Raw genomic sequence first — 26,938 nt, 5'->3', positions numbered from 1 at the left:
GGAGTCTGTGGCATATGTCCTAAACCTCGGGACAAGGCTCAGGGAACTCATGAGCTTGGCCCAGGAGAACCGGGCAGAAGTCCAACAGCAGAAAAAGGTCTGGTTTGACAGGAATGCTTGAGCTAGAGAGTATGCTCTCGGGCAGCAGGTAATGGTTCTCATTTCTGTCAGATCCTACAAGGTGGTAAGGAAGATCAGTGATATTAACTACATGGTAGAACTGCTAGGCAGGCGGCAGGGGCACAAACTGTACCATGTTAACATGATGAAACCTTACCATGATAGGGAGGCCCTTGTGCTAAGTATTGGCAATTGGAGACAGGAGGAATCTGATGGGGATCTGTGGCTACCGGGAACCACCCAGCCAAATCCCAAATTACTATGGTGGCGCCTAGGGTTGCAGGCATATGATAGGACAGTGCAGCACTGTACTGGGGTTAGCAATGCCAAGGCAGCTGGAATCTCAAGATAGGGAAAGGGGTAAGGTATCCCCAGATAGTCAACCCTCTCAAGTAAAATTTCTCAAGGGTCACTTGAAAAACTAGCTTGAGTTTTTGGGGAGGTGAGAAATGTGACACCAGGGAAATACTGCCAGATCAGCTATCTGGAACTTTATAAATAATTATATGTCACTTGAAAATATTAATATGATTTATATAGAAATGTGATAAAAGGAAATACTGTCAGCCCAGCTGCCTGGAATTTTGTGGATAATCATATATTTGTGAATATCGATATGATTTATACAGAACTGTATGTTATGTACAGACCTTCAAGAATCTGGCTACAGTATACCCAACTGGAAAAGAACAGAAAAGTATATAAACTAAATACCTGTGCAAATGTATGTTTTAATAGCAGAAGCTGGAACATACAGAGTTAACTTGCAAAACTTCAAGAAAATAAGCAGAAATTGTTTTACGATTGTGCTATATCTTAGTTTCAGTAAAACAGACACAATGTCTAGAGCTAGAGGTTTTTCTATTGTTTTGAAACAGAAATAATTGCTAGGTTTAAAATGTAAAACTGTTTAATTGTTTTACGACTTCCAGTTTAGGAAAACATCTGAGAGAGAAGTATTTTTGACACAAAGATGTTAAAAGTCTTAGTTTCTGTTAGCCTGGGAACTGAAGTCAGGTGACAAACAGTGATGCTATCTGAGCTAACCCAGCAGTAATGTTGATTATTAATTTAAGAACTCACTCAGAGAAAGACTGCATTTTGTATCTTGTCTTGAACGTAGAAACATGTATTCAACACTTTTGCATCTGCCTTTCTCTGTAAGTCTAGAGTACAGTAATTTCTTTTAGATATAGTTAGGAATATAGTAAAGATTATCTTAGATGTTTTCTGTATTTCTTTGAGACTGTCCTGCAATGTTCTTTTAAAATATTTTCTGTAACTCTGAACTCTGTAAATACTGTATTGTTTGAGTATTATCTTATTTTTATTATTTATTATTAAATATATTTAAACCTTTGCATTGTGTCTGATTTCTTTAGAGATATTTAAGCTCTTAGAGTACTTGCAATGTATTTGGTGACACTGTATAGACCACTCTAATAGCCTTGCTCTTGGTTACACTTACCATTTGGATAACAGTAACATTACACAGTAGGATTCAGCACCCATTGTAAGGGCCTTAGAGTAGCTGATAAGTAGTGGCTGGTGGCACTGATAACTACTTTAGAGTCTGGCAGAAAGGGGCATGGCTAGTAAACCTGTGCCAGCCTTCACCAGGAGTGTCTGTGTGTTTGTATATAAATCAAATCTCAAAGTGTGTGTGTGTGTGTGTGTGTGTGTGTGTGTGTGTGTGTGTGTGTGTGTGTGTGTGTGTGTGTGTATGTGTGTGTGTGTGTGTGTGTGTGTGACAGCTACATGGGCAGGTATAAGAAGCACTGGTTGGACAGAGAGGGTGCTGGAGGTTTTGGCTTGACCACTCGGCTGAGATCGTAACTCTATAGCTGTGCCAGTGGGGAGTCTTATTGGAAATCTGAAGAAAGAGGCAGAAACCAGCCCCAGACTGACTGTAATCTCTGTGTGCTCTTAAGGTAAATTGGACTTTACTATGTGTGTATATGTCATCCTTCCAATGTGTACATCCCTCACTGGTGCTAGTGGTGAGGACTGCAGCTCCTTGATTACTGGGCCAGTGCAGGGGTGTCACAGGCACCATGTTGCCTAAAAGCATCAATGGTAACTTGATTTTCAGCAACACTGAAAGGTGGTCTTTGAGGATTGAGTTGTCTGTGTGGCATAGTCCTAGGTGTCGTAAAAGACAACAGAAGGATAATACATATAAGTATCACATAACTTCAAAATAACTATTCCCAGATAAAACAGAAAATATATCTCAGTATTACACACTGGAGAAACATAAAACAGTCTAGACATTTGAAATAGGAATAACAGGCTGGATGCAAAAAAGGAGAGTAACAATAGTAACATATTCTTGTTTGTACCAGAACAGAAATACAGCTTTGCCATCCTCCCCCTTGCCCAAAAAAAAAAAAAGAACTGGCAAATGACACATTTTTGTTAACAAACCATCTTTGAAATGCTAAAGTGCTATCAACTCAACTGTTCCTGAAACATTTCTACAGATTTATCACACCACATTCAATTTTAAGGTATTGCCACTCATGTATACATGTGAAATATCTTGACAAACATGCCCATGGCATCAGTACACTTCTAACTAATGCATAAAGATAAAAGTACAAAAACCTTTGCATCAGATTTTTCTTAATTACATTCCAGAATATGCAGTATGCAGCTGACAAAATGCAAACATACCTTCTCAAGTTCAGTAATCCTCTGTGCAGATATATCCCAAATTAATAGCCTCTGTTCATTTTTTTTCACATAAACAAGTCTCCTCACCTTCGGTTTTCCTAGCTACATGGTTGCCTTTTTATATGGTGAAAATTCAAGGCTGTTAGCATGATGAATATGCAAATGAGGTGTGAACTGATTATAATTGCTTAATCCAAAATACTTGGCTCTGTGTAGATGTAAACATAGTGCAGGCACTCTCTCAATGTTTGTTTTTAATGGATTCCAACTGTGAATGATTACTGGTTGAGAGAAGAAAAACACAACAACAATGCAGGCTGGTGGGTGTGCCAGGTTAGGCTCACAAAGTGTTAGATGTAAGGTTGGAAATGTAAGTAAGCAGCACACAATTCACAGGTTCAGTTCATTAACATTCAATCTCCCCTTCATTTGTTGGCACCTGCATATGATACTATTTCCATTTAGTATCCTCTCACATTTTAAGGCCAGTGATATAAAATGGCTTACAGACCATATGTCTCAGATTACTGGTCAAATAAGAGAAGAATGGCCAACATACACAGAGGGGTAAGACAGAGTTGTATATTTGCAAGCAACAATCATAACTGGTTGTGTTATCACTTAGTGCACTACATCCAAAAATAAAAAAAATTACAAATAGCAGTTGTATGGTTTCATATTTCTATACATGTTGTTGCAATTGATTGTATGCAGAATGATTTAATTTTCTTGTTGCAAAGCTGTTTATGTGGCAAAGACGGATAAGGCACCCTTTCTGTGATCTGAAGGTTCACTGGAGTGACAGCTCAAATCCAGATCTATGTAGACATATCTCATGTGAACCAACATTTTCTAATGTGTATGACATATATTGATTTTCCTCATTCCTACTACTTCTCCCTTTTGTCTTTTTTTTTCTTTTTTTTTTCTTGTTTTTTTTTTTTTATTTTGCAATGTTTGTTGGCCATTTCAAGGAAAAGGAGGAAATGAATGTCAATTTGGTTGTGCTTATCTCATTTGCACAAAGTGCAGCAGTGGGCAAACTGGACAACTGGACCCCAGAAAGTAGACAGAACACCTGCAGACAGGACCCAGACAGACAAAAATAGAAACTGGATGCATTCAATTAATTCTCTTGGGCATTGTGCAAACCCACTAAATGGCATTGTGTGGTGGTTAACACAGAGACCTTAAGAATGATTAGTAAATTAGGGAATGTCCTGTGGCAGCAGGTGTAAGTGTAGGGTTGTACTACAGATGGTCCTGGGATCTGGTACAGTATGTGCAACCTATTTCTTTTTTTTTACTGTTGTGACAGTGAAGTTTATAGCAATGAACTAAAGCATGGACAACTGTTATTTCAACTTTCTTTTGGTAACAGGTGTAAGTGTAGGACTGCCATACACATGGTCCTGGGTTCTAATACAGGATATTCCATATACTTTTACTGTTGTTCCATTTCCTATTATATTCACTCTCACTTATAACACTTTAGATAGTGGAGCTTATATGAATTATATGTTTGAGGGATGAGACACCATTATTGTGTTTTCAGATTTGTGACTGAAGGTATACTGTGTACTATATTTCTGCAAGTATAATTCTGCTGGGCTTTACAATTGCCTAAGTCACATACACAACTGGATCTATATCCAATAACCTTGTCAGGGCAAACAAATACATGTGTAACAGCTCACACTGTTACCTTTGTTTATGTATGATTCTTGATTATGTCTGAGCAGCACTTCCTCTGTCACTAAGATGGAAAATCAATGCTGTGGAAGAAAATGTTTTGTCCCTTATGCCTAGGTTTGAATCCCACAGTGTAAAAATCAATTGTTCAGTGTAAAAAGGTAAATACAAATGTGTCAGGTCATTAAATTTATGCCCCCAGTGCATGTCTGCAAACCTAGCTCACCTAAAAGTTACCTTCTAATTTCCAATACATATTTCCAGGCTACATAAGTAGACACCCCTCAAACTAAGACCAAGTGTCAGATTAACTTTCCAATTGTATTTATTTAATTTGTCATTGCTTGGAATTGTTGCTCTCCACTTACCATTGTGTGGATGTGTTGCTTGGATTTGCACACTCCCAGTAAATGTGATAACTGGAATTGGCAGGAAAGCATCAGTTTCAATTGCTCTAGGGTCTTCTGGAAGACATGGCTGACGTTAGTGGGGAAGGTGTCAGGTTTAGGGTACAGAGATGGGGTGTCCAGGAATACAAGGATATTTACTGGACTCCTCGTAAAGCATCACAGCTAAAGGTTTCTGCAGGGGGACTATTCTGGTTCCAAGTACAAGTCTGAGACATGGAATAGATTGCCACAGGCTGTATCCAGTGCTACTGGTATCCCACACACTTGAGAGTAATGTAGGCATCAATTTAATGATATACAAAGGAGAAAAGTAATACTCTCAACTGCTGGTTGGAGGAATTTAGGACTGCAGGCATCCCACATATGTGTTAGTATAAACTAAAGAGAGTACCTGTAAGACTTAGAAAGCCTAATATATGCAAGACTGGTGTGCATAATGGTATTCTTTTATTTTCTGTTCTTTCCCCAACTCCCAGGGATCTTGAGTTCAATGACTGGGTTCATGCTGCTCAACTGGAGAGACTGAGGGAAGCAAGTGGTATGTATGCAGCAGAAGTGCTATTGTAACAGTAAATGTTAAAGAGAGCTTTTTTGGTATTTTCTAGAGTTGTATCAAACTGACCATGCTCCACAGCACAGTGAGGTAGGTCAGTCCCCCTGCTCCACCAGCTCCAGCACTAATGCCCAGCACATCTGGGAGCCAACCTGGCAGCACTGCCTCTGCTGTCCCTATATTACATGCGCCCTCAGGTAGTGCTGCCTTGGAGGCTGGTCAAGTGGTACCCTGTCGGAGCTGAGGCAGAGGTGGTGATTTCATCACCTGCAGCAAGTTGTCAGGGATGGTGACTAGGGTCATGTACCAAACCACTGGTGCATGCCTGCACTGGATGGAGAAGCTAGTCTCCCTCATGTTCCATAGAAGAAGGAGGAAAAGATGTCAAGCACTCCTGCCACCAGCGGAGTAAGGTCACAGTGATGACAGTCCAGTGGGTGAGGCTCAATTTTAACTGTCTCTAAGCTTGATGGACATGGGCCTGGAATGTCCCCTCTCTCACCCCAATTATGGTGTCCCCCAATCTTTTGTGTCCATCACCGTCCCTCTGTCTTGTCTTATTTGTCTTTTATGTTTACAATTGCTTCCTCATCTAACCAGCTTACATGACACAGACATACCTACTTCCCTTCCCCAACATTCTTCTTTTTTTGAAATTAAAAACAAATGGGCACCTGTCTCACAAAAAAAAAAATCATCCCATACATAGCTGTCCATTTTGCACATGCGTCTTCTTGATGCACATGATTCAGTCCAACTGGCTACACAACATGATTGTGTTGTTGTCACCCCCTCTTTGTGGATGTGACAGTCCAAATTCAGTCAATATTCTGCTCATATTTTCAGTATACACTGTTAAAGAAATGGGTAGCTATTTTTATTTCCTACCTTCCTTTTGCACAATCCTGTACTGCCTTCCCTTTATTCTTCCACCTGCTTGCTTCCCATTTCACTACATTCATATCTACCCCATTTTAACATATTTAATCTGGTCAAAAAGTAGAATCATACACAACACACATAAGTAACAGAAAAAACAATGTGTCCCTTCACCTTTTGGGTTCTATGCTTGTGTGGAGTGTGAATCATTCACAAATGAGCAGCGATGGTGAGCGGTGACAGAATGCTGCAGTTACCTCTGCACAATGCTGCTTAACCCCACTGTGCAATGCCAACACACAACAACAGTGTACTACTTTAAAGAATTCATGTCACTGCATTTTCAATGTTTATTTAAAAGTATTTAAAAATATTAAATATGCCTGGATTTGAACCCAGTATCATTTGAGCCTAAAAAGAAATGTGTCAGTGCATTTACACCTGCTGCCACCAAGTCAGTTAAGCAGCAGGTGTGTTTCATAGACTCGGTAATAACACTCAGACTTTATCGATGCAGCTCACATTTGCGCACTGCTTAGCTATGCACAAACAGTACTGGAAATGTGTATCCTGCATGCACAAACACTTTGCCAGCCGTCGCACAAACCCGCATTTAGCCATGCTGTGGAAAACTAAATTTTATTTTGTATTAGTTTTGTTTACAGTCCATTTCTTGTCTGTGACATAAAATAACCTGTGGAAACATAACAAACTGAAGGCCCTAGCTAACAATATGTCACATATTTACAATGCTGCCATGTGTTGCCTTCCCCCAAGCACTGCAATCCTGGTGTCTCAGTATTTTACACACATATATCACCTACATTACAGAAATTAATATCAAATGTGTGATATGCAATGCACATCAATCTGGTAACATGCACCACTAGAACTAGTGACCCAGGGGTCCAGGGAAGTAAATAGTGTGGGAAGAAATAGCCAGGGAATTGTTATGGCTAGGCTTGTATAGGCCCTAGGGCTGATAGCCTAGTACCAACCTATGAACCTATGAACCATAAGCCTAAAAAGCCTTATCTGCAAGGCTAGGGAAATAATCAGCATGGACGCTATCCACAGGGACATAGGCGACCTTCAACACACTTGATCCAGCCCATGTTGGTTTTGTCAAGGGTAGCTCTATTAAACATAGTGAACTTCTTTGATACTGATCTCAAAGACCTGGATGAGGGATAACAGGATATACCACCACTAATGAATTATACAAGGCCTTTGACACTATCCCTCATTCATGTATCATAGAGAAAATCTCCCATCTGGGAATTAACCCATACATTACTAGACAGATAGCCAACTAGCTCACTGACAGAACACACACACTGTCAAAGTTGGGTACTGGACCTCTACCACTAGACCACTTACCAGTGGAATATCACAAGGATCTGTGCTGGGTCCTCAACTGTTTGTAAACTGTTTCTCTGAAGCCCAGGCAAAGGTAGATGGCCTCTGGCTTACCAAGTTTGCAGATGACTGTTAATTGGACATAGTTATATAAAGTCCCTCAGTGATGGTGAAGTATTACAGAAGGGGCTGACATGGATAAATGATTGGTGCCAAACTCATGGACTGAACTTTAAACAAACAATGCTTTATTGTCCCCTTTGATAATGAGGTACCCCTGCTAATTATGATATACATAGCACCCCCTCTAAGCTCAGAGTGTTCTGAGATTTGGGAACACATGTTGATGGCAATCTACACTTCAATCACTATATGTCCATAGTGGTGAGACACACATTCTACATTGCGCATCTTATAAATAAGGCCATCACATCCAAGACCAGTTAGGTCACAGCTCTACTGTACTCAAGTCTATATCAGAAGATTGAAGTTTCAAAACTCTGAATCTGATATGGTCGACACCATATGATCGAAGTCTTGAAACTTCAAATATTTTAACGGAGATATCCGTACAGCACAGAAAGGGAAGATTTCCCTTTTCTGCACTGTAGTGCAATCTCGGAGATAGTATATTTAAGTAGCGGGGGGTGCAGGGGAGTTTGTCCCCCTGCTTAGAGCATTTAAATGGTTTGTTTTTGTAGGTTGTTGTGTTTTATTATATTTTCAATGTTTCAAGACTTCGATTATCTGGTGTCAACCATATCAGATTTGAAGATTTGAAACTTCAATAATGTAATATAGACCCACTGTACTATATCCTTATCAGACCACTAATTGAGTACAATGCTTGCTTCTGGCTGTACCTCACCAGACACCTGCAGCAACTGGAGAAAACACAGAGGTTTTGTGACTAGGAGAATCTAGGGCCTTCAAAAGATGATGTACATGGAAAGACTGAAATACCTGTCACTGTACTCAGTATTATGCAGGCTACTAATAGGTGACCTATGTCGGGTCAACAGACCAGTCTCAGACCATGCCCTACTGGAAATGCCAAACATTTGCAGATCAAATGGGACAAGAATAACTTTCTCCAGGGATCTCAACCTAGCCTGTAACATAAACAGAACATCCTGGGAAGACAGATATGTCTCCCAGTGATTGACACTCCTCTGTAATAGGCTCCCACTGCATGTGAAGCAGTGCTCCTCAATGATGCTATTCAAGTGCAACCTTGACAACTGGATGGGTGATTGCAAATTCACCCCTGGGGTGGCACCTATGTCCCTCATGGACAGGGCTATTTGGTGCTGCTCACAAAATCGCTCTGCTAACAATGACCATCTAACTATGCTCAATAAGGGTACTTGTGTTTTTACACAGCTAAGCTTGCAAACACCCTAGGGCCATTAGGCTAGTAACCTCCTATGAACCTATATAGGCCTCCCAACATCTTCTCTCCAAAATGGCCTGCTGGTGTCATCCACTCTAATCTGACCTGCAGTCGTGTAAATGTCAGACTTGTGCTATGGTGCTTGCATTTAGTATGGAGTCTTGTAGTCTGTGTACTTAGATAGATAGGGGTTCTGTTCTCACTGCAGTCAACTGTGTGTGTGTGTGTGTGTGTGTGTGTGTGTGTGTGTGTGTGTGTGTGTGTGTGTGTGTGTGTGTGTGTGTGTGTGTGTGTGTGTGTGTGTATATGAGTGTGTATACATGTGTCTAGAGAGAGGAGGAGAAGTGTCTATCATACAGTTACTGCTCAAATTCCATGGATTGACAGTATTTTGATACATGCATATGCCTACACATCCATTTCATGCAGGACTCCCAAAATCTTCTCTCCAACATGGCTTGCTGATGTCATCCACTATAAGTTGACCTGCAGTCTTGTAAAAGTCAGACTTGTGCTGTGGAGTTTGAGTAAAGTACTGAGGTCTGTAGTCTCTGTACTTAGGGGTTCTAGTCTCACTGCAGTCAACTGTATGTGTGTGTGTGTCTGTTTGTGCTCTTGCATGACATTACAGAGAGCCTTTTACACCAGCATTTTGGGACACTGTTATTGCCATATTCTCCTCAACAGACACTGTTGTTATCATCAGCTACAAAGTATTGTCTGAGACACTCCAAATCAGACTTGAGCTGTGGAGTGTGCCTTAAAAACAGAGGTCTGTAGTCTATGTACTTAGATAGGTAGGGGTTCTATTTGCACTGCAGTCAACTGGGTATTTGTGTGTGTGTGCTTTTGTGCTCTTGCTTGACATTAAAGAGAGCCTTTTACCCAGCATGTGGGACACTGTTATTCTCCTTGACAGATACTGCTGCTGTCATCAGCTATAAAGTGTTAAATGAGGCACTCCAAATCAGACTTGAGCTGTGGCACTTGCCTTAAATACAGAGGTCTGTAGTCTGTGTACTTAGATATGTATGGGTTCTATTGTCACTGCCGTCAACTAGGTGTGTGTGTGTGTTTGTGCTCTTGCTTGACATTACAGAGAGCCTTTTTTTCTGGTATGTGGGACACTATTAGCATATTCTCCTCAACAGAGACTGCTGATGTAATCAGCTACTTCTGATTTATGGATATGCACTATTCCCATCAGGGCAGGGTCAGTGACTAGCCTGGAGGTCAGGCAGAAGTCACCTCATCCTATACAATACAGATTACAATGACATTGCTTTTAGTCTATCCACATGCATGGTTTGTAGGCCCTATGTTTTCCTGATGAAAAAGCTCTGTGGTCTCTACAGCTGCTGTATATGTCTGGTGAGACATACAAAACAGAGCATTATACTCTATTAATGTTCTGATGAGGTTTGAGTACAATGCTGTCTTACAATCCTATGATCTGCATATGAAGGTGTGACTTATGATGTGCACAATATAGGCTTCCAATACCAGTGTGGACACTTGGTGTTCAAAGTTCAGATTGCTATCTAAATGTGTTCCCACTGCTTGCATCACTGGGTTTCAAAATAGCAGGACCATTGTCAATGCTGTAATTAGAATGGAATTCCACTCTTCAGAAGGACAACATCAAGACACAGTTCTGCATTTATTTATAGATCATGTGACTTTCTCACCAATCATTTGTCTCTGTTAGCTCCTCCTGTAGTATGTTATTATCATTGGTGGACTCAATGTTTGCACCCAATATGCAAGAATCAGCAAACTTGGTAAGCCAAAGGCCATATACTTTAGCCTGAACTGTCAAAAAATAGAGTCAAAACAGTAAAGGGCAAAGCACATATCCCTGGGGTACACCAATTGTGACAGCTCTACTGGTACAGGTTGATTCTCCAACTCTCACAGTATGGGTTCTGTCAGTGAGCCATTTGGTTACCCATCTAATGACATAAAGATTAATCCCCAACTGGGAGAATTTCTCAGTGATACCTGCATCCATCTGAGTTGGGGGACAGCATATGATACATATATGTATAGACACATTCTGACTCTCCTCAACTGTGATGTAAGCCATCATGAACCTTTGAACCTTTTCTAAATGGACACTAGTAATATCCCTGCTGTGTGCAATAGACCTGTCTGAGTTGTTAATGCATCATGTCTGTTACATCTGATAGATCTCTGCAAAGAGGTCATTGAAGGCATGCATGATGTCAACACTATCATCTTGTGGAACTTGACCAGGTCAAGGCATTTGACACAAATCTACACTGAAGTATTCAATCAACACTGTTAGATGTGGCCATAAATAGCTATATCACCAAGTGGTTAGACCAGTGAATCAAATATATGGCATCTCACTATGTTGAAATGTGTGAAGTGACCTTTATAACAGGTTCAGTGATCAGGTCCGTACATCAGGGCTGTCTGCTAGGCCCTTTCTTGTCCATTATTTAAGTGATGGACATCACAAATGACATACATGTCCAAACAGCTGTCTGAAGGACTACAGACTGTGGGCAATCATTGACTCCAACTATGATATTAATATACTACAGACTGTATCAACACATACCAACGATTGCTGCCACCACCGTGAAAACACCTGCAATGACAAGAAAACATGGGGGGATTTGTTAAGTCAGAAAAACAAACACACAACCCAAGTATAATGTGGACATCCTTCCCTATAATCAGACCACTAGGTATGTGACCTGCGTCTTGGGAAGATGGTAAGTGGACCATCCACCAGCATGTGATCACAGTGCAGACTACTCCCTTGTATGTAACACAAGTGCAGAGTATGTAAAGGACATACACATCAGAGGCCATAAAATCTCCATAGTTCCCAGCCTTCATCACACCAATAACTGAGTACAATGCACCCTTCTTCATGTATCTCCCTATACATCTTCCACTGATATGTAATTGAGGTGTGCCACCTTTGCACAATGAGCTGTCACACAGCTTATTGGCCATACTTAGGTATTCTTTTTGTGGCATAAACATGACTGTCTGATGGTGCAGAGCACCAATCAAGTTGTTACACCAGATGCATGTGAAAATGCCTGCTCTGGTGATACACACACTGTATACACAGGAGTTTGACAACATTAATGGCATGTATATCAATTGTGACAGTGTGGATTGTGCCATATATATATATATATATATATATATATATATATATATATATATATATATATATATATATATATATATATATATATATATATATATATATATATATATATATATATATATATATATATATATATATATATATATATATATATATATATATATATATATATATATATATATATATATATGTACATATATATATATATATATATATATATATATATATATATATATATATATATATATATATATATATATATATATATATATATATATATATACATATATATATATATATATATATATATATATATATATATATATATATATATATATATATATATATATATATATATATATATATATATATATATATATATATATATATATATATATATATATATATATATATATATATATATATATATATATATGTCATGCACAGCAGTCAACTAGCCTGTATTGCTCATAATGTCACATACATATATAGCAGTGTAGTGTCCCTCCTACCTCCTAACACCTCCAGCAGATGTTACAGTGCCAGGACAGTGCGCATGATTACCGTCATAGTGTGCACATATCATAATAGTTGCACAAGTATGTTTGTGCAGAACCATCTCTGATCACTCTAAATCACATATGTTATGTCAGAGGCATGGGATTACTGGTGGTATTATTCTGATATTGTCCATGATTGTTGATGGTTCTTTTAATGTTGTCCACATACCTCTCAACCTCTTAGAGTAAGAAATCTGGACAAAGCCATAAATAAAAGTGGGACAAAGGCCCAAAAATATGGACAATTTTTAAATATAGCTCTTATAAACTTAGAAAGTTGACAGAATAACAGATTTTGCATTAGCATGAATTTACTGCAGGGTATGACGTCTGAAACTCAAATGATTGTCATTATTTTCTAACTTGAATCTTTAATGATTTGCCATTAATTTGACAGGAAACCTTAATTTTATAAAACACAGACTAAAATGTGAGACAAAAATCTGGACATTCTGTGGAAATCTGTACAGTTGAGAGGCATGGAACTTCTCCATGAGCCTTTACCTGTGTCCCACTTGCTGGAGGCCTCTGCTGAGATTACACTCATATTCAGGCAAATTAGTTTGTAGAGCTTCACAATATGGATCCTACCCCAATTGTATGTCAGATCCCTGATAGATGTTCCCTGCATTATTCATGTAAGGATGCTTATCTCACACAGATATATATATATATATATATATATATATATATATATATATATATATATATATATATATATGTGTGTGTGTGTGTGTGTGTGTGTGTGTGTGTGTGTGTGTGTGTGTGACTGCTTTTGCTGCTACAGCCATCTTCCATTGACATGCTCTCATCTACTATACAGTAGGTTGTTTCACCTGTCCTCCTTCCTTGTGTTCATTCCTACAATTCATCTGTGTATCATTATTCAATATACACACTTCCCCTGAGTGTTTATTTTACATAGCAGTCCATGCACCATTACAGATCGTTTACACAGTTACAGTAAAGAATGCCAGGAATGTGATATGACAATACTCTGCACTGTAGATACACTGTCTGGTACTGTATTTGGACCATGTACTTAGCATTCATACCTCTCCACTGTCCAAATTTTCACAGACTGTCCAGATGTGTTCCTTATCAAATATGTGTGGCTTTCTGCCATATCACTGTAATGATCTTGGGACTGATGTGACTCAATATTACATACATTTGAGTTTCATACTTCAAATCTTCAAGAACATGTATCTTAACACAACACCCTGTTTATTCCAGCACACTTCTATAGGGAAAAAAATGTCCCTATTTTGGAGCAATTCCCCACCATTATGTTGGCCTTTGCTCAGATGTCTTGCGCTAAGAGATCCTATCTGTGAAGCCCTGGTGATCATTGTGGCATTCTGTGCAAAACTGCAAACCGTCAGTGCTCCGATTTCAACAGGAGTGCTATCTCTGCTTGCTTACATGGTTTCCTGGCTGACAACACTGTTGCCAGCCACGAAACCTCTCTTAAATGTAGTGTACAGCATGAATATACATTGCACGCTGCTACTTGCTGTGCACTGCTACACACCACAATTCGCATATGTAAACTTTGTGTAAATTTTGCATGAAGTCTACATGGAATTTATTGAATCTTTGGGATGGTCTTTCAATCCACACTTATTCAAATTAATATGAAATGAGTGATTGTCTTTAAGGTTAGAAGGTAAATGCACACTGCTTCTCTGGTAATGACAAAACCTATTGCACTCAAGTAATCTTTACACTGTATAGCTGCAGATCAAAGTTATAATCCCTGGATTTCAAAGATTTCATCCACTTTAGAATGAACCAGTAACTTCCAGTGCAATGTTACCAACACTAATGGAAACTTGTCTAAAATTTTTTTGCACAGACATATATGCACACACAATATTTTATAGAAAGGTGGCTAAATGAAGACTCCCCAGTGCCAACATCTTCCCCAGTTTACAGTAATGCTATAATGCTCTTAAACAAAAAAAAATAAATCACCATCCACAAGTATGTACCTTATAATAAAGGTGCTTGGTTGAAATAAATTAAACATTTCATTTTAAAAGTAAATATGCAAACAAGAATAATCTTGCAGAAGAATCTTAAATTAAGGATTCTGAACAAGCAAATGAAACATGACAAACTCTAAAAACTGCTGTAAACCCTAACTAATTTTGGTTAAAATTATAATGTGCCCTATTTGTCACTAGCACTCAAGATAAAAGTAGAATCTGCAAATGTCTTACAAGCATCTCTATTTATCTGAGCATGGTGCAACAGTAAAAAACAGTAAATATCTCTCTGCCTAACAATATATGTCTCCCTCTATTTATGAGTTCCAGGCAAAATTTCCTGTCTAGTTCAATTTTGCATTTTAAAAGACACTTTCTTCTTTTCAGTGTTGCACGCTTTTGGGTGGGATCACAACTAAGGTAAGTTCCTTTGTCCTAAAATACCATCTTTAAGGGCTGTTAGGCATCACACACTACAGATGTATACACAGCAGAGATAGTTTCACTTTTAAATTGCAGTACATTCCCACTATACCAAATGCTGAATTTGTCATAAACACATATTTTAAACATTACACATTTACTAAAAAGTTTAGTACAATACAACTTATTTTTACTTATATCTTTTAAAGAATTTCTTACAATGTTTCTTAATTCAGTAAATCTTTAGTATGATTTAGTTGACTTCCGCATTCCCTCTTAAAGAACAGTTACATTTTCCCATCTTATTAAAACTTTTCACATTTAGTATATATTGTGATTACCAGATAATTTTTCCCTGGGTCTTAATGACAGTGATTTATATCCTGATTGGAATTGCAAGTAGACAAAGCAAAGTAAAATAACTTCTTTAGCGAACTTTTCATCTACATTCCAAGGAACTCTGCATAAAATGTCTCTTAAAAATTTAAGAGCTATAGTGGAAAACTATTTATGTAAAATGCTCTAATATATAATTGTTGTATTTATCATTAGTACCAATTAATTTCTGAAGCAAGCAAGCGAGTAAATATAGGGGTACACAATGCAAAAAAATGCTAAGACAGAAAGAGACAGACAGGCACACAGAAACCACTTACACTACTTTTGCTTTTTTTACTTACAGTTTTGGACCACAAATTAAATTTTAGTTATTATTGCAAATGAACATGTCATCTGATCAATATCTGTAAAAGAATCTTAAAATGCAGTGCACATTAAAATGTTATTTGTTAGACAATTTATGCAACAAGACAGTGTTCTCCAGTAGTTTGAGTCACTGTGTTTTCTTATTAGTCAACAACAAGATGTATGCTATCTGCTTTGGCTATGACACTAGCATGCATTTAACAATCACATGTGCTGAATTTGATGGCCACTTAATATAAAACATATAGCCAAAGTAAATCAGTAGTCAGTGAAAATATTACAGGATGCTGTTTGCATTGCTTACAAAATGATTCTTCTTTCTGTCTGTCTGTCTGTCTGCAAGCAGTACTGCAGACCTAGCAGTTTCCTGTCACCCAAGGTTTGCAGTCAGAAGCTGTCAGCATTCAGACCTAGTACAGAGTCTTCCCAACAAGTAGATAGTCTGCTTCTTGAACAATTAATCTCACCAAAACAATCAGTTGTGGTCAGTGTGGATTTTCAGAGCTGGTATTAAAACCACAGCAGTAAATGGAGAGCACCATGAATTGCATGCTTTGTCTCATGGCCAATCTATCGTAGTAACAACTGAGTATACATACATGATAACAAAGAAGCCATATGCCTATGGAATCTTTCCTAGTGTTCCAGTTAGACAATATACTGTTGCAGCTCCTGTACAATACTAAATACAAATTTAATGCAGTTTGCCTTCTTAAGTGAAGAATATCATTTAATTTATATTGCATAGCTAATGTGTGGTTCTGACACAAACCGCACTGGGTGGAGGACTAGGTAGGTTTTCAGCAGGATGATCTGCAGTTCTCATAGTTAGTGTTTGTATGTGGAAAGTTATTATCTCTCACTTGGAATGACAACATTAGAACAGCAATGATGCATAAGTGCAGGAAGTGGTGAAAGTGTCTAGTAGTGGGAGATGGTAGGCCATGGTATAGACATACCACATGGCTTCATAGCCAATACTGCAGCCTATATGGAGACCCTGGACCAAATTAGGAGAAAAAAATTAGGTGTTAAAGAGAGAGCTGGCACCTGCTTAACAGCTACTGTTGTGTTGCATGTAAGTCAGTTGGATCAACTGCAGAATGAAGACAGGAGCTGTAAGTGTTACATGAATAACTAGAATATTTAGAAAGAAGGCTGAATGAGCTAGAAAATAGGGCAAGGAGGCAGAACATCTTGCTGGTAGGGGCAGTATATGGGATGAAAGAAGAAAACTTTTATACCTCCGTGGAGACAGTACTAGTATGTTTTCTGAAAAGGCAGCAGCACTACCTTTTTACACTGATAGGGCTCATTAAATGAAAAGACAGAGCCACTGGGTAAGAGACTGTGGCATCTTACTGGGACATTCCATAAATATAGAGCTAAGTAATGGTTGACTGGATATTCTCCCACTGAACAGCAGAAGTGCAGTTGCCTGCCCTGGAGGTACTAGTGCAACAGATGAACCTTCTATTGAAGGAGGAAAGTGAGAGGCTTTATGAGGCAAAAGTTAAACAGCTCCAGACTGGTCTGCATGTTTATTCTGAGGAGCTTTTTAACTTACAAGAGACAAAGTGAAGGCGTACGCAAAGAAAGGAGATATGTAGTAAATGAACTGCATTGCCAATTTATGGATTAAATTCAGACATTCCTTGGAGAGCTTCGCCATGACTAGATAAGTATTTATAATTATATATACTAGGTGCATCTTTTTGCGAAATTTTTTTTATCTCAAAGAAGAATTTTTTAACTCGAGCTGCAAAGAACATTTATTAAAACCCTTTTTAAATGATCCATTTAGGCTTTTTTTTTGTATTTATATATTTTTCGTAGTTATTACAGGTGAGAAGTGCTGGTTTTCTGAAGACTGGGTATAAGGCAGTGGATGGAACTGAGAAGCCTGAGACAAGTAAATGATGGTTGTACTCAAGGGAGCAGAAGGAGTTAAGAGCTATGAAGAAAGTAGAAGCAATCACAATGGTCAGTCCAAATCTCACAGGAATGAATCAGTGAAAGATACTATTGGACTGAAACCAGATGAATCAGCAAAAGATACTGTTGGAATGCAACCAGATGAATCAGCAAAAGATACTGTTGGAATGTAACCAGATGAATCAGCGAAAGATACTGTTGGAATGCAACCAGATGAATCAGCGAAAGATACTGTTGGAATGCAACCAGATGAATCAGCAAAAGATACTGTTGGAATGCAACCAGATGAATCAGCGAAAGATACTGTTGGAATGCAACCAGATGAATCAGAGAAATATACTGTTGGAATGCAACCAGATGAATCAGCGAAAGATACTATTGGAATGCAACCAGATGAATCAGCGAAAGATACTGTTGGAATGCAACCAGATGAATCAGCAAAAGATACTGTTGGAATGCAACCAGATGAATCAGCGAAAGATACTGTTGGAATGCAACCAGATGAATCAGCGAAAGATACTGTTGGAATGCAACCAGATGAATCAGAGAAATATACTGTTGGAATGCAACCAGATGAATCAGCGAAAGATACTGTTGGAATGCAACCAGATGAATCAGCGAAAGATGCTGTTGGAATGCAACCAGATGAATCAGCGAAAGATACTGTTGGAATGCAACCAGAGGACCAGGTGGAGGTGGGTGAGAGAATGGCAAAAAGTTGACTGTGATGCAATAAGGAAGAGCTGATAAGAAAACAGTTTAGCCCATGGTATGCAAGAATAGTGGAAAGAGCAGAAGTGTAACTCAGTGCAGAGTGAGTAATAGGTCATTTTCTTTTTCTGTCCATTTCATGATACTATGGGCAGAGTGACGAGGAACGGAAGAAGTAGGACAGTAAGGAGTGGTGAGCTGAGTAAGTCACAAAGTATTGCATATTCATGCTACACTTCTGATTTCCTACCTACTGACTATTAGATGTCTTTCCTTGGTGTAATAGATGGCATCCCTGCTGTTACTATATATATTGTTCTAACTGTACAATAGTGGCCAGCATATGATGCTTATTGTATGCCATCTGAGGTTGGGGCTTTTGGTCTAAGCAGTTGTACAGTTGTAAGCACGTAATAGTTTTTATTACTGGATCAATTGTTTAGTCCAGCTTTGAGTAACATATAAATCTCTATATCTCTTCCACCTTCTCTTTTGCATTTTTCTGGACTGCCACCAGCACTTTGTTTAGAAAAGAAGATTCCATACAAAATGTCAGCCTCCTTGTTAGTCATCAGTCATGCTAACTGTTCTCATCATTATCCAGTCTACATCAGTCAAGTCATACATCCACATGGGAAAACTTAGGCATTTTATGATTTTCCTTTCCAGTCAGAAATGATGTGCAGGGTTAGTACAGTGTATTTAGAATGTGTAATTAGATATAAACACACAGAACTGTGAGGGGAAGGGAGTCAATAATTAGATAAATTGCTTTCTATTCTAAAATCGAAAATGCACCAACATTTGCAAGACGGAAGTCTCTTTAAACAGTAACTCTGCAAAAGGACAGTGACAAATAGGAAAATGATCTAGATGTTATCGTATATCAGTAATGTGAAGGGGTAAGGTCAACTGAAAAGCATACTGTAAGACCAACCCACCTCGGCTGAGAATGAAACATTGATTTTATTGCCTCATGGCTGAAAGAAAAAAAATTACAGTCTATCATTTAAGCAGATATGCACATACAACAGAAAAGCAAACAGAATGCAAGCTAGCAAACATCTGTACAGATTACAAACAACATACATTCTGCTACAATACTATTTTAGGTTATTTCTGTGTTCTCCTTATCATTGAATAAAATATTTAATTCTGAATTAATATTCACATTGTTAAAGCTGAAATTGTGTTGAATGTGAATTACTTTAACTAACAATTATATAATGTGGTGGAAACCATTATTGCATAGTTTCACATAAACACAAAGAGAATTCAGTGACATTACTGGAACGATGCCTGCCTATCTGAAAACAGAAATTTAATCATTAGGAAATATATGTAGGTCCCAACAAAGCAGGAGAATTTATATAGATGTGTATATCATCAGATGAACAAAATATGGCAGAAAATTATGGACCTAAATGTGCACAGTAAGTTACATAGCACCCAGCAAAACCAAATATATGCATTTGCAAAATGAATGCAGTATAGAAATGGAAAAATAAATAGATCAGTGTGTCCAGTGCTGCTAATTCAATGGTTCGTTTCTCAGGTCTATATTTTACTTTCTGGGTCTTATAAAAAACGTATCCCTGCTAACTAGAATCAGCAGTCACTGTCAGTCAAAAGAAGGAGCGTAAGAATATCACGTTGCTTTTTCCATGGCATTACAACAGGCATCTGGTAAAATCATGTCATCCTAATGAATTTCACTGAGATAAGCATGCGGTGAACAAGGATGCCTATTATTTACAGAACAGGCATGACTTTTACTCTGTCTAAGGATGAAAGAGCATTTATTGTGCCGTATGGAACAACACAGTACAGACTCAGATTTAATGTACATGGTATTCAGTATATGGATGAAAAGGAAGGCCTAGTAAGATGCAGGCAAAATCATTGTCAAACCAATTGTGTGTGTGTGTGTGTGTGTGTGTGTGTGTGTGTGTGTGTGTGTGTGTGTGTGTGTTTGTGTGTGTGAAGCCACGGTGATGCAGCGGTAGCATTGTCACCTCACAGCAAGAGGTTCTCCCGTTCGATTCTCGGCTGGAGCGCCTTCTGTGTGGAGTCTGCATGTCCTCCCTGCGGTCGAGTGATGTCCGAAAGACATGCATGAATGGGTGTGCCTTCATTGAAGGCTGGGCATCAGGCTGGCACCTCGGCACTGTACAAATCTACTGCCAATCATCAGCTGTGGCGACCCCTAAATGCATGTCCACACTCACGTGTGTGTGTGTGTGTGTGTGTGTGTGTGTGTGTGTGTGTGTGTGTGTGTGTGTGTGTGTGTGTGTGTGTGTGTGTGTGTGTGTGTATGTGCTCACAAGTTGGTTAATGGGTACTTACTAAGCTATCGATTTATGAGGACCTTTAGAAGCCTACCCTTAAATTCCCATGAAGTCTTTAGTCCCTATGTTTTAAGTACCAGTAACTTAGAAATCAGACAAAGAGAACACTTACATGTTTCCCATACCCATGAAGGACAGAGGTGCTAAACCAGGGGTGAGTTTGCAGTTACCCATCCCTTTGTCCAGATTATGTTTGAATTGTGTAAGAGAAGTACTATGTTTTATATGTTGAGGAAGATGATACCAAAGAAGTGATATTTTCTGTGATACATTTGTGTACTTCCTACATTTTCTATTTATGTTGGAAAATAGATTTAGATAGCTTGAGAGGGTGTTTATACCCACACTGGAGACTTGTGAATGTGCCTTACATTTGACAAGATAGCGTCTACTTAGATCCTATGCATGAGGCAAAGATCACCTCTCAGCACCCAATATGGCACCAAGCTGAGATACAAGGCTTTGAGATGGTTTGCATAGATCTATGATTTAGGCCCTTGATTTTCTTATTACGAAAGCATTATGGATGATTGACTTGTGTCAGATGTTTGGACATGTACATAGTGAAGCAGATATTATACTCAATGATCAGTCTGATGAGTGCAGAATACAGTGGAATAATCACATCCCTGGACCTAGGCACCAAACCTTTAGTGATAAGCCATGCAGTCAAATGGCACTTTCTTAAAACAGTGATAGCATGGTGTCAAAGAAAAGTTCATTGTCTACATACAGTAATCTAAACTTCTAGGCTTTTATCTGATGACCCAATAGCTTATTATTGCTGCAGGAAAACTGAAAAGTAATTTTGTGGAATATAATGATTTCTAGTCTGTATCTCTCCTGTTTTTTTAATGTGACAGATAACATGTTGCTATGCCTTTTCAATTGTTTTATATCATATTGTATTGTATTGTATTGTATTGTATTATGTGACATGTTGTAAGATTTGTTAACCATGAAGCTTTCCACCCTGGGCCTCCACTGAAAAGGAGACAATCATGGCCCAGTAGAACTTTCCCAGCAAGCAGATGCAAATAAATAAATAAATAAAATACACAGGTTTCCAGGTGTCTAACTAGTGGAACAATTTTCCGGGGTGTGTTGTCAATGTGATAGTTACAAGGGACTTCTCATTTGCTGAAAGATACTATTATATAACAAAATAAACGACCTCAAAGAACACTTCACCATCCAAGAAAGAGCAAAAACCATTTATTCCAAATACGACTAAGCGCTTTCACCAGTTATCTGGCTTCTTCAGAGTCGCGGGACTCTGAAGAAGCCAGATAACTGGTGAAAGCGCTTAGTCGTATTTGGAATAAATGGTTTTTGCTCTTTCTTGGATGGTGAAGTGTTCTTTGAGGTCGTTTATTTTGTTTTAATTCTACTTGCCCTTGTGGGTGGAATTGGACTTTATTCAACTATGATACTATTATATATTTCTTGGTTTTGACACCAGCTACTGGTTTGGAAAAGGCCGTCTTGGAATATCATGGTGTCTGCTGGGAAGTTTACAATGGCACCAAGTTTACAGTCATCTGCAAACAATGTGTGTATGTATCTGTGTTTGTGCATATGCATGTACATGTGCATGTGTATACATATGTGTCTGTATGTCTGTCTATGTCTACATGTCTGTATCTCTGTGTCTCTGCCTTTGTCTATACATGTGCCTGTGTGTGCCTATGTCTTTGTGTGTAGAATTCACACAACATTTTAAAAGACATGGCACTTTGGTGTTTCATTTGTTATACAAAGCCCATTACTTCTCTTTAAGGAGTGTTTACACTGCAGTCATCAATAAATCAACAAATTAATTTCTGAAACTATTTAATCACTCATGAAATGTGCACTGATCTGGTGCTACTTACTTTCCGTGGTTGAATATTACTGTACAGTTAGGCCAGCAATCATGATTCACAAGACAGAGAGTTGGGAAGATCGCAACTCCGACAGCTTGCAGTCCCCGCTGGTCACTCAGAGTGAATCCATTGCAGTTTATCTGTCAAGAAATTAAAAAAATAACAATACCAAAAATTAACAGCTGTTAGAATTTACAGTCAAATATTCATATCACATTTTAAGCCAAAGTCTTAGCTTAACCTACACAGTGCAACTGGCTGGTAACACAGACTGTATTCACTGCAGTTCTGTTTGTCATATGCTTATATACAACACATTTGTAATTTCATCTTCAGAATATTAGCTAATGGTAGCTGTGATCATTTTCAAATAACGTCCTATTACTGACCCCCAAATTGTAAAATTTACAGCTGAGAATCAATTATCTAAAGATAATTAACGTCTTACCCTTCCAGGTCACCTGTTAAATGGTAAACAAAAGGATGAGAGCAATCTAAAAATGATTGTGAGTGAGACAAAAAAATGATATACTACAGAAAAAAATTAGGAAAAAGCAGGCCCAAGAGGCATTGAATTCAAATGTCAGAGAAACTCCTAAATGGAAAGAGCAGTGATGATAAACTAATAAAACATATAAAATATGAGTTTAGGTGATCAGGTGTGGCTAGAAAAAAAGATGCAGCTTGTAAACAATGACAGAAAAGAAGAGAGAATACCAAACACTTTACTTTTGCACTAGCCATCTAATGTGTAGAAAGAGTATATATAATGAAAATACCAGAAATAGTACACTTGGTACTTATAATCTGCAAGAACAAGGTGAGGTGGAGAAGAACTTATTCTATCTCCAGGCATTTCATGCACAAGCAATTGAGACATGATCACCAAACATAATTACAATTAATGAATAAAAAAATAACCAACTCCTTTCCCTACAAATCATATAAAGTTTCTTCTTGCAAGGAAACTTAGAAAGCATCCCCCCACCAACCCACACCCTTCTGAATTTATCCATACCAGCCCCATAGTCATATAACAGTGAAAAAACTGAAAACATATAGTTGATAATGCCTATGGTGCAGAGTGTAGCTGAAATGCAATCAAGTGTTCACGCACTCATAAAAGCTCTTTGCCTCCATTGCTAGATGCCATCATAGCGCTGTTAAAGTTCTGATTTTGTATTTTCACCAACTGCTCCTATTCAGTCACTGGTGGCATGGAGCAGTGATGCGGTAATGGCATGGTGGCACGAGGCTGTTTTTTGCAGCGTTTATTGTGATATCACACAAGACTGGGAATTTGCAGGAATGACAATAATATGTGTTATTCATACTCACTGTGAAACCCTTCCCACTTTGTCAGAAATGGAAGATAGCCTATAATCTGGCAGCTGGCAGTGGTCACCAGATTTTTGAATATTTCAGACATCAAAGTACTGTGTCCATGTGATTCCAGAACTATTCTTAGAATCTTTGCATTCCAAGGTAAAGTAGTTATGCCATGTAAAGACCAAAGTTTTAAGTTTCAAAAATCTTAACTGTTGACTATATGCAATAGTTTCAAAATTTTCTAACTGGTTGAAACAGAATTTGGAAAATGAATTAAGGTTAAGGGAATTTCTGTCAAAATAGTGGAAAGACAAGATGTTGAGAAGCATACAGGATGAGAAAAGAAATACATTTTTAAGACCTGAGGATATGAGAGGCCGGCATGGTTTCAAAAAGAGGAAAGAGTGTACATGGACATATATGCAGCTGAACTCTGCAAAAAGTTGGCTTAAAGTTGAAAGTGAAGAGATGAAAAAAAAATGCTAGAGAACATCTACTGAGAAGTGAATTGAAAAAAGGGAAAAATGTCAGTAGTGTAACAAAAGAGCTACTAGGAGATAGCAGGGAGACAAATACTATAAATAAGTGAAAGAATTCTTGAGTTAAAGACCTAAAAGAATTGTTGAATGGCATGAAACTGGGGGATATACAGTATGTGGGGCTTGAAAACTTAGTGGTCAATGTTTAACTAAAAATCTTCTAGAAGTCACTTTGCAGTGACAGCAGAATTACCAATGATGAGGGAGGAGTTCAGAATCAACATAAATTGGAAGACAATTACATTTTACCAAGAAATATTTATTCATAGCAGTGTGTATAAGCTAGGTTAAACCACTTTATATCCAAAATAATAAACTTATATTTCTTATACTACAAACTCATTTTATAAACTTCAGTTTTAGTACTAAACCTCAGTCTAAAGCATACATTTTGAAAACATTAAATCATATACAGTTTTTGCTGTACAGTATTTATCAACAATCAGACTAATCAGCCATTAGTTTTCTACTTCAAGGTTTCATTGTCACATCCTAATTAAAAATCGGTTTGGAAAGCTTGCCTTCATCATAACCAAAGTGGATTCTTGTTCATCCTCAGGTAAAAACAGATCATTACTATCTGATATAGCGTTTTAGATAAATAGTTGGGCACGTTTCAAGAGCAAAATATCCAGGGGAAACAAAACACAGATCTGAAGATCAACAGCATCAGATAAGGTTTCGTTCTCGTCTTCAGTCACCAGAAGCACAGCTATGGGAATCATGACAAAAACTTTAACATGTTTCAGTAGATGCATCAACTTTCTCTAGTAACAAGCAGGCAGGCTCCACTATGCTCCTCAAGGAAACTGCTCTATCTTTTTTCAGGTCACTATACATCCTTACACAGGAAAAATCTTATTCCTAGATTAGGTAAGATTTGATAGATGATGGTTATTGAAAGCATTGTAAGAACTGCTTCATGCTCACAGAAACTGTACTTCTTATTAACAAGGCCTTAAATATCAGTGAACAGCCCCATCTTGTCAACTATATGTATGCAGTACATCCACAAAGAGTTAATATCTGCACAAAGCTACAGTATGTTTGCTGTTCATCCACAGGGGTGCAACATGTGCACATACCTACCAGTATGTATGCAGTACACCCACAAAATGTCAACATGTGCTCAACGTGTGCACACACCTACCAATATGTATGCAGTACATCCACAAATCGTTAATATGTGGACAAAGCTACAGTATGTATGCTGTACTTCCACAGGGGCTCAACGTGTGCACACACCTACCAATATGTATGCAGTACAGGCCTACTTTATAACGTCAGAATCCCAGAAGATTAAAGACGACATTGTCAAGATGAAATCAGCGAAAACCCACTTCAGCAAATGACTTGATCGACGAATATCTTCCTAGGGTAAGTAACCACCAAACATCATGAAAATGAAACTGCACCAACCCCAACCCACCCAGGTGGGGGGCTATGCCCCCCACACACCCCCATGTGGGGGGATGCACCCCCCACTAAATATACTAACTCCGAGTTCGCACTATCCTACTACAGTTGGGAAAAGGGCAAAATTCACCTTGTTTGCCAACAGGTTACTGGGAATACATTCGCTGAAATGAGTTTTTGCAGATTTTGTCTCAATTATGCCATCTTCAATCTCCTGGGATTTTGACATTTTCAGGTAGATCCATGCAGCACACCCACAGAATGTCAACATGTGCTCAAAGCTACAGTATGTATGAAGTACAACCACAAGGACTCAACATGTCCACACAGCTCCCAATATGTATGCAATACAACCACAAGGACTCAACATGTGAACACACCTTCTACTATGTATGCAATACATCCAGAAAGTGACAACATGTGCTCAGAGCTAGAATATGTATACAGTACAACCACAAGGCTCAACATGTGCACACGCCTACTAATATGTATGCAGTACAACCTTAAGGGCTTGACATGTGCACACACCTACTAATATGTATGCAGTACAACCACAAGGACTCAGCATGTGGACACACACACACTTACCAATATGTATGCAGTACAACCACAAGGACTCAACATGTGCACACACCTACCAATATGTATGCAGTACAACCATAAGGGCTTGACATGTGCACACACCTACTAATATGTATGCAGTACAACCACAAGGACTCAGCATGTGCACACACACTACTAATATGTATGCAGTACAACCATAAGGACTCAACATGTGCACACACCTACTAATATGTATGCAGTACAACCACAAGGACTCAGCATGTGCATACACTTACTAATGTGTAGCCAGTACAACCACAAGGAATCAACATATGTA

The 26,938-nt window shown here is 38.4% G+C and overlaps 1 protein-coding gene across 2 annotated transcripts in view; it reads right to left on the bottom strand.

Moving 5' to 3' along the window:
- SMYD1 (SET and MYND domain containing 1) overlaps positions 1-26,938 on the bottom strand; it is a 338,058-nt gene that overhangs the window by 82,008 nt on the left and 229,112 nt on the right. Inside the window, exons 4-5 of one of the 2 annotated variants that reach the window (XM_044062105.1) lie at positions 22,784-22,914; positions 19,503-19,541 (exon numbers count right to left, since the gene is read on the bottom strand). In XM_044062105.1, coding sequence (XP_043918040.1) covers positions 19,503-19,541; positions 22,784-22,914 — 170 coding nt within the window. The remainder of the gene's footprint in view (positions 1-19,502; positions 19,542-22,783; positions 22,915-26,938) is intronic. The other variant, XM_044062106.1, reaches the window with a different exon arrangement.

Source organism: Protopterus annectens, chromosome 2.part1 (genome assembly GCF_019279795.1).
Source record: "Protopterus annectens isolate FY-2018-M chromosome 2.part1, PAN1.0, whole genome shotgun sequence".
Lineage (NCBI taxonomy): Eukaryota > Metazoa > Chordata > Ceratodontiformes > Protopteridae > Protopterus > Protopterus annectens.
This window is presented reverse-complemented; position numbering and strand designations above follow the sequence as displayed.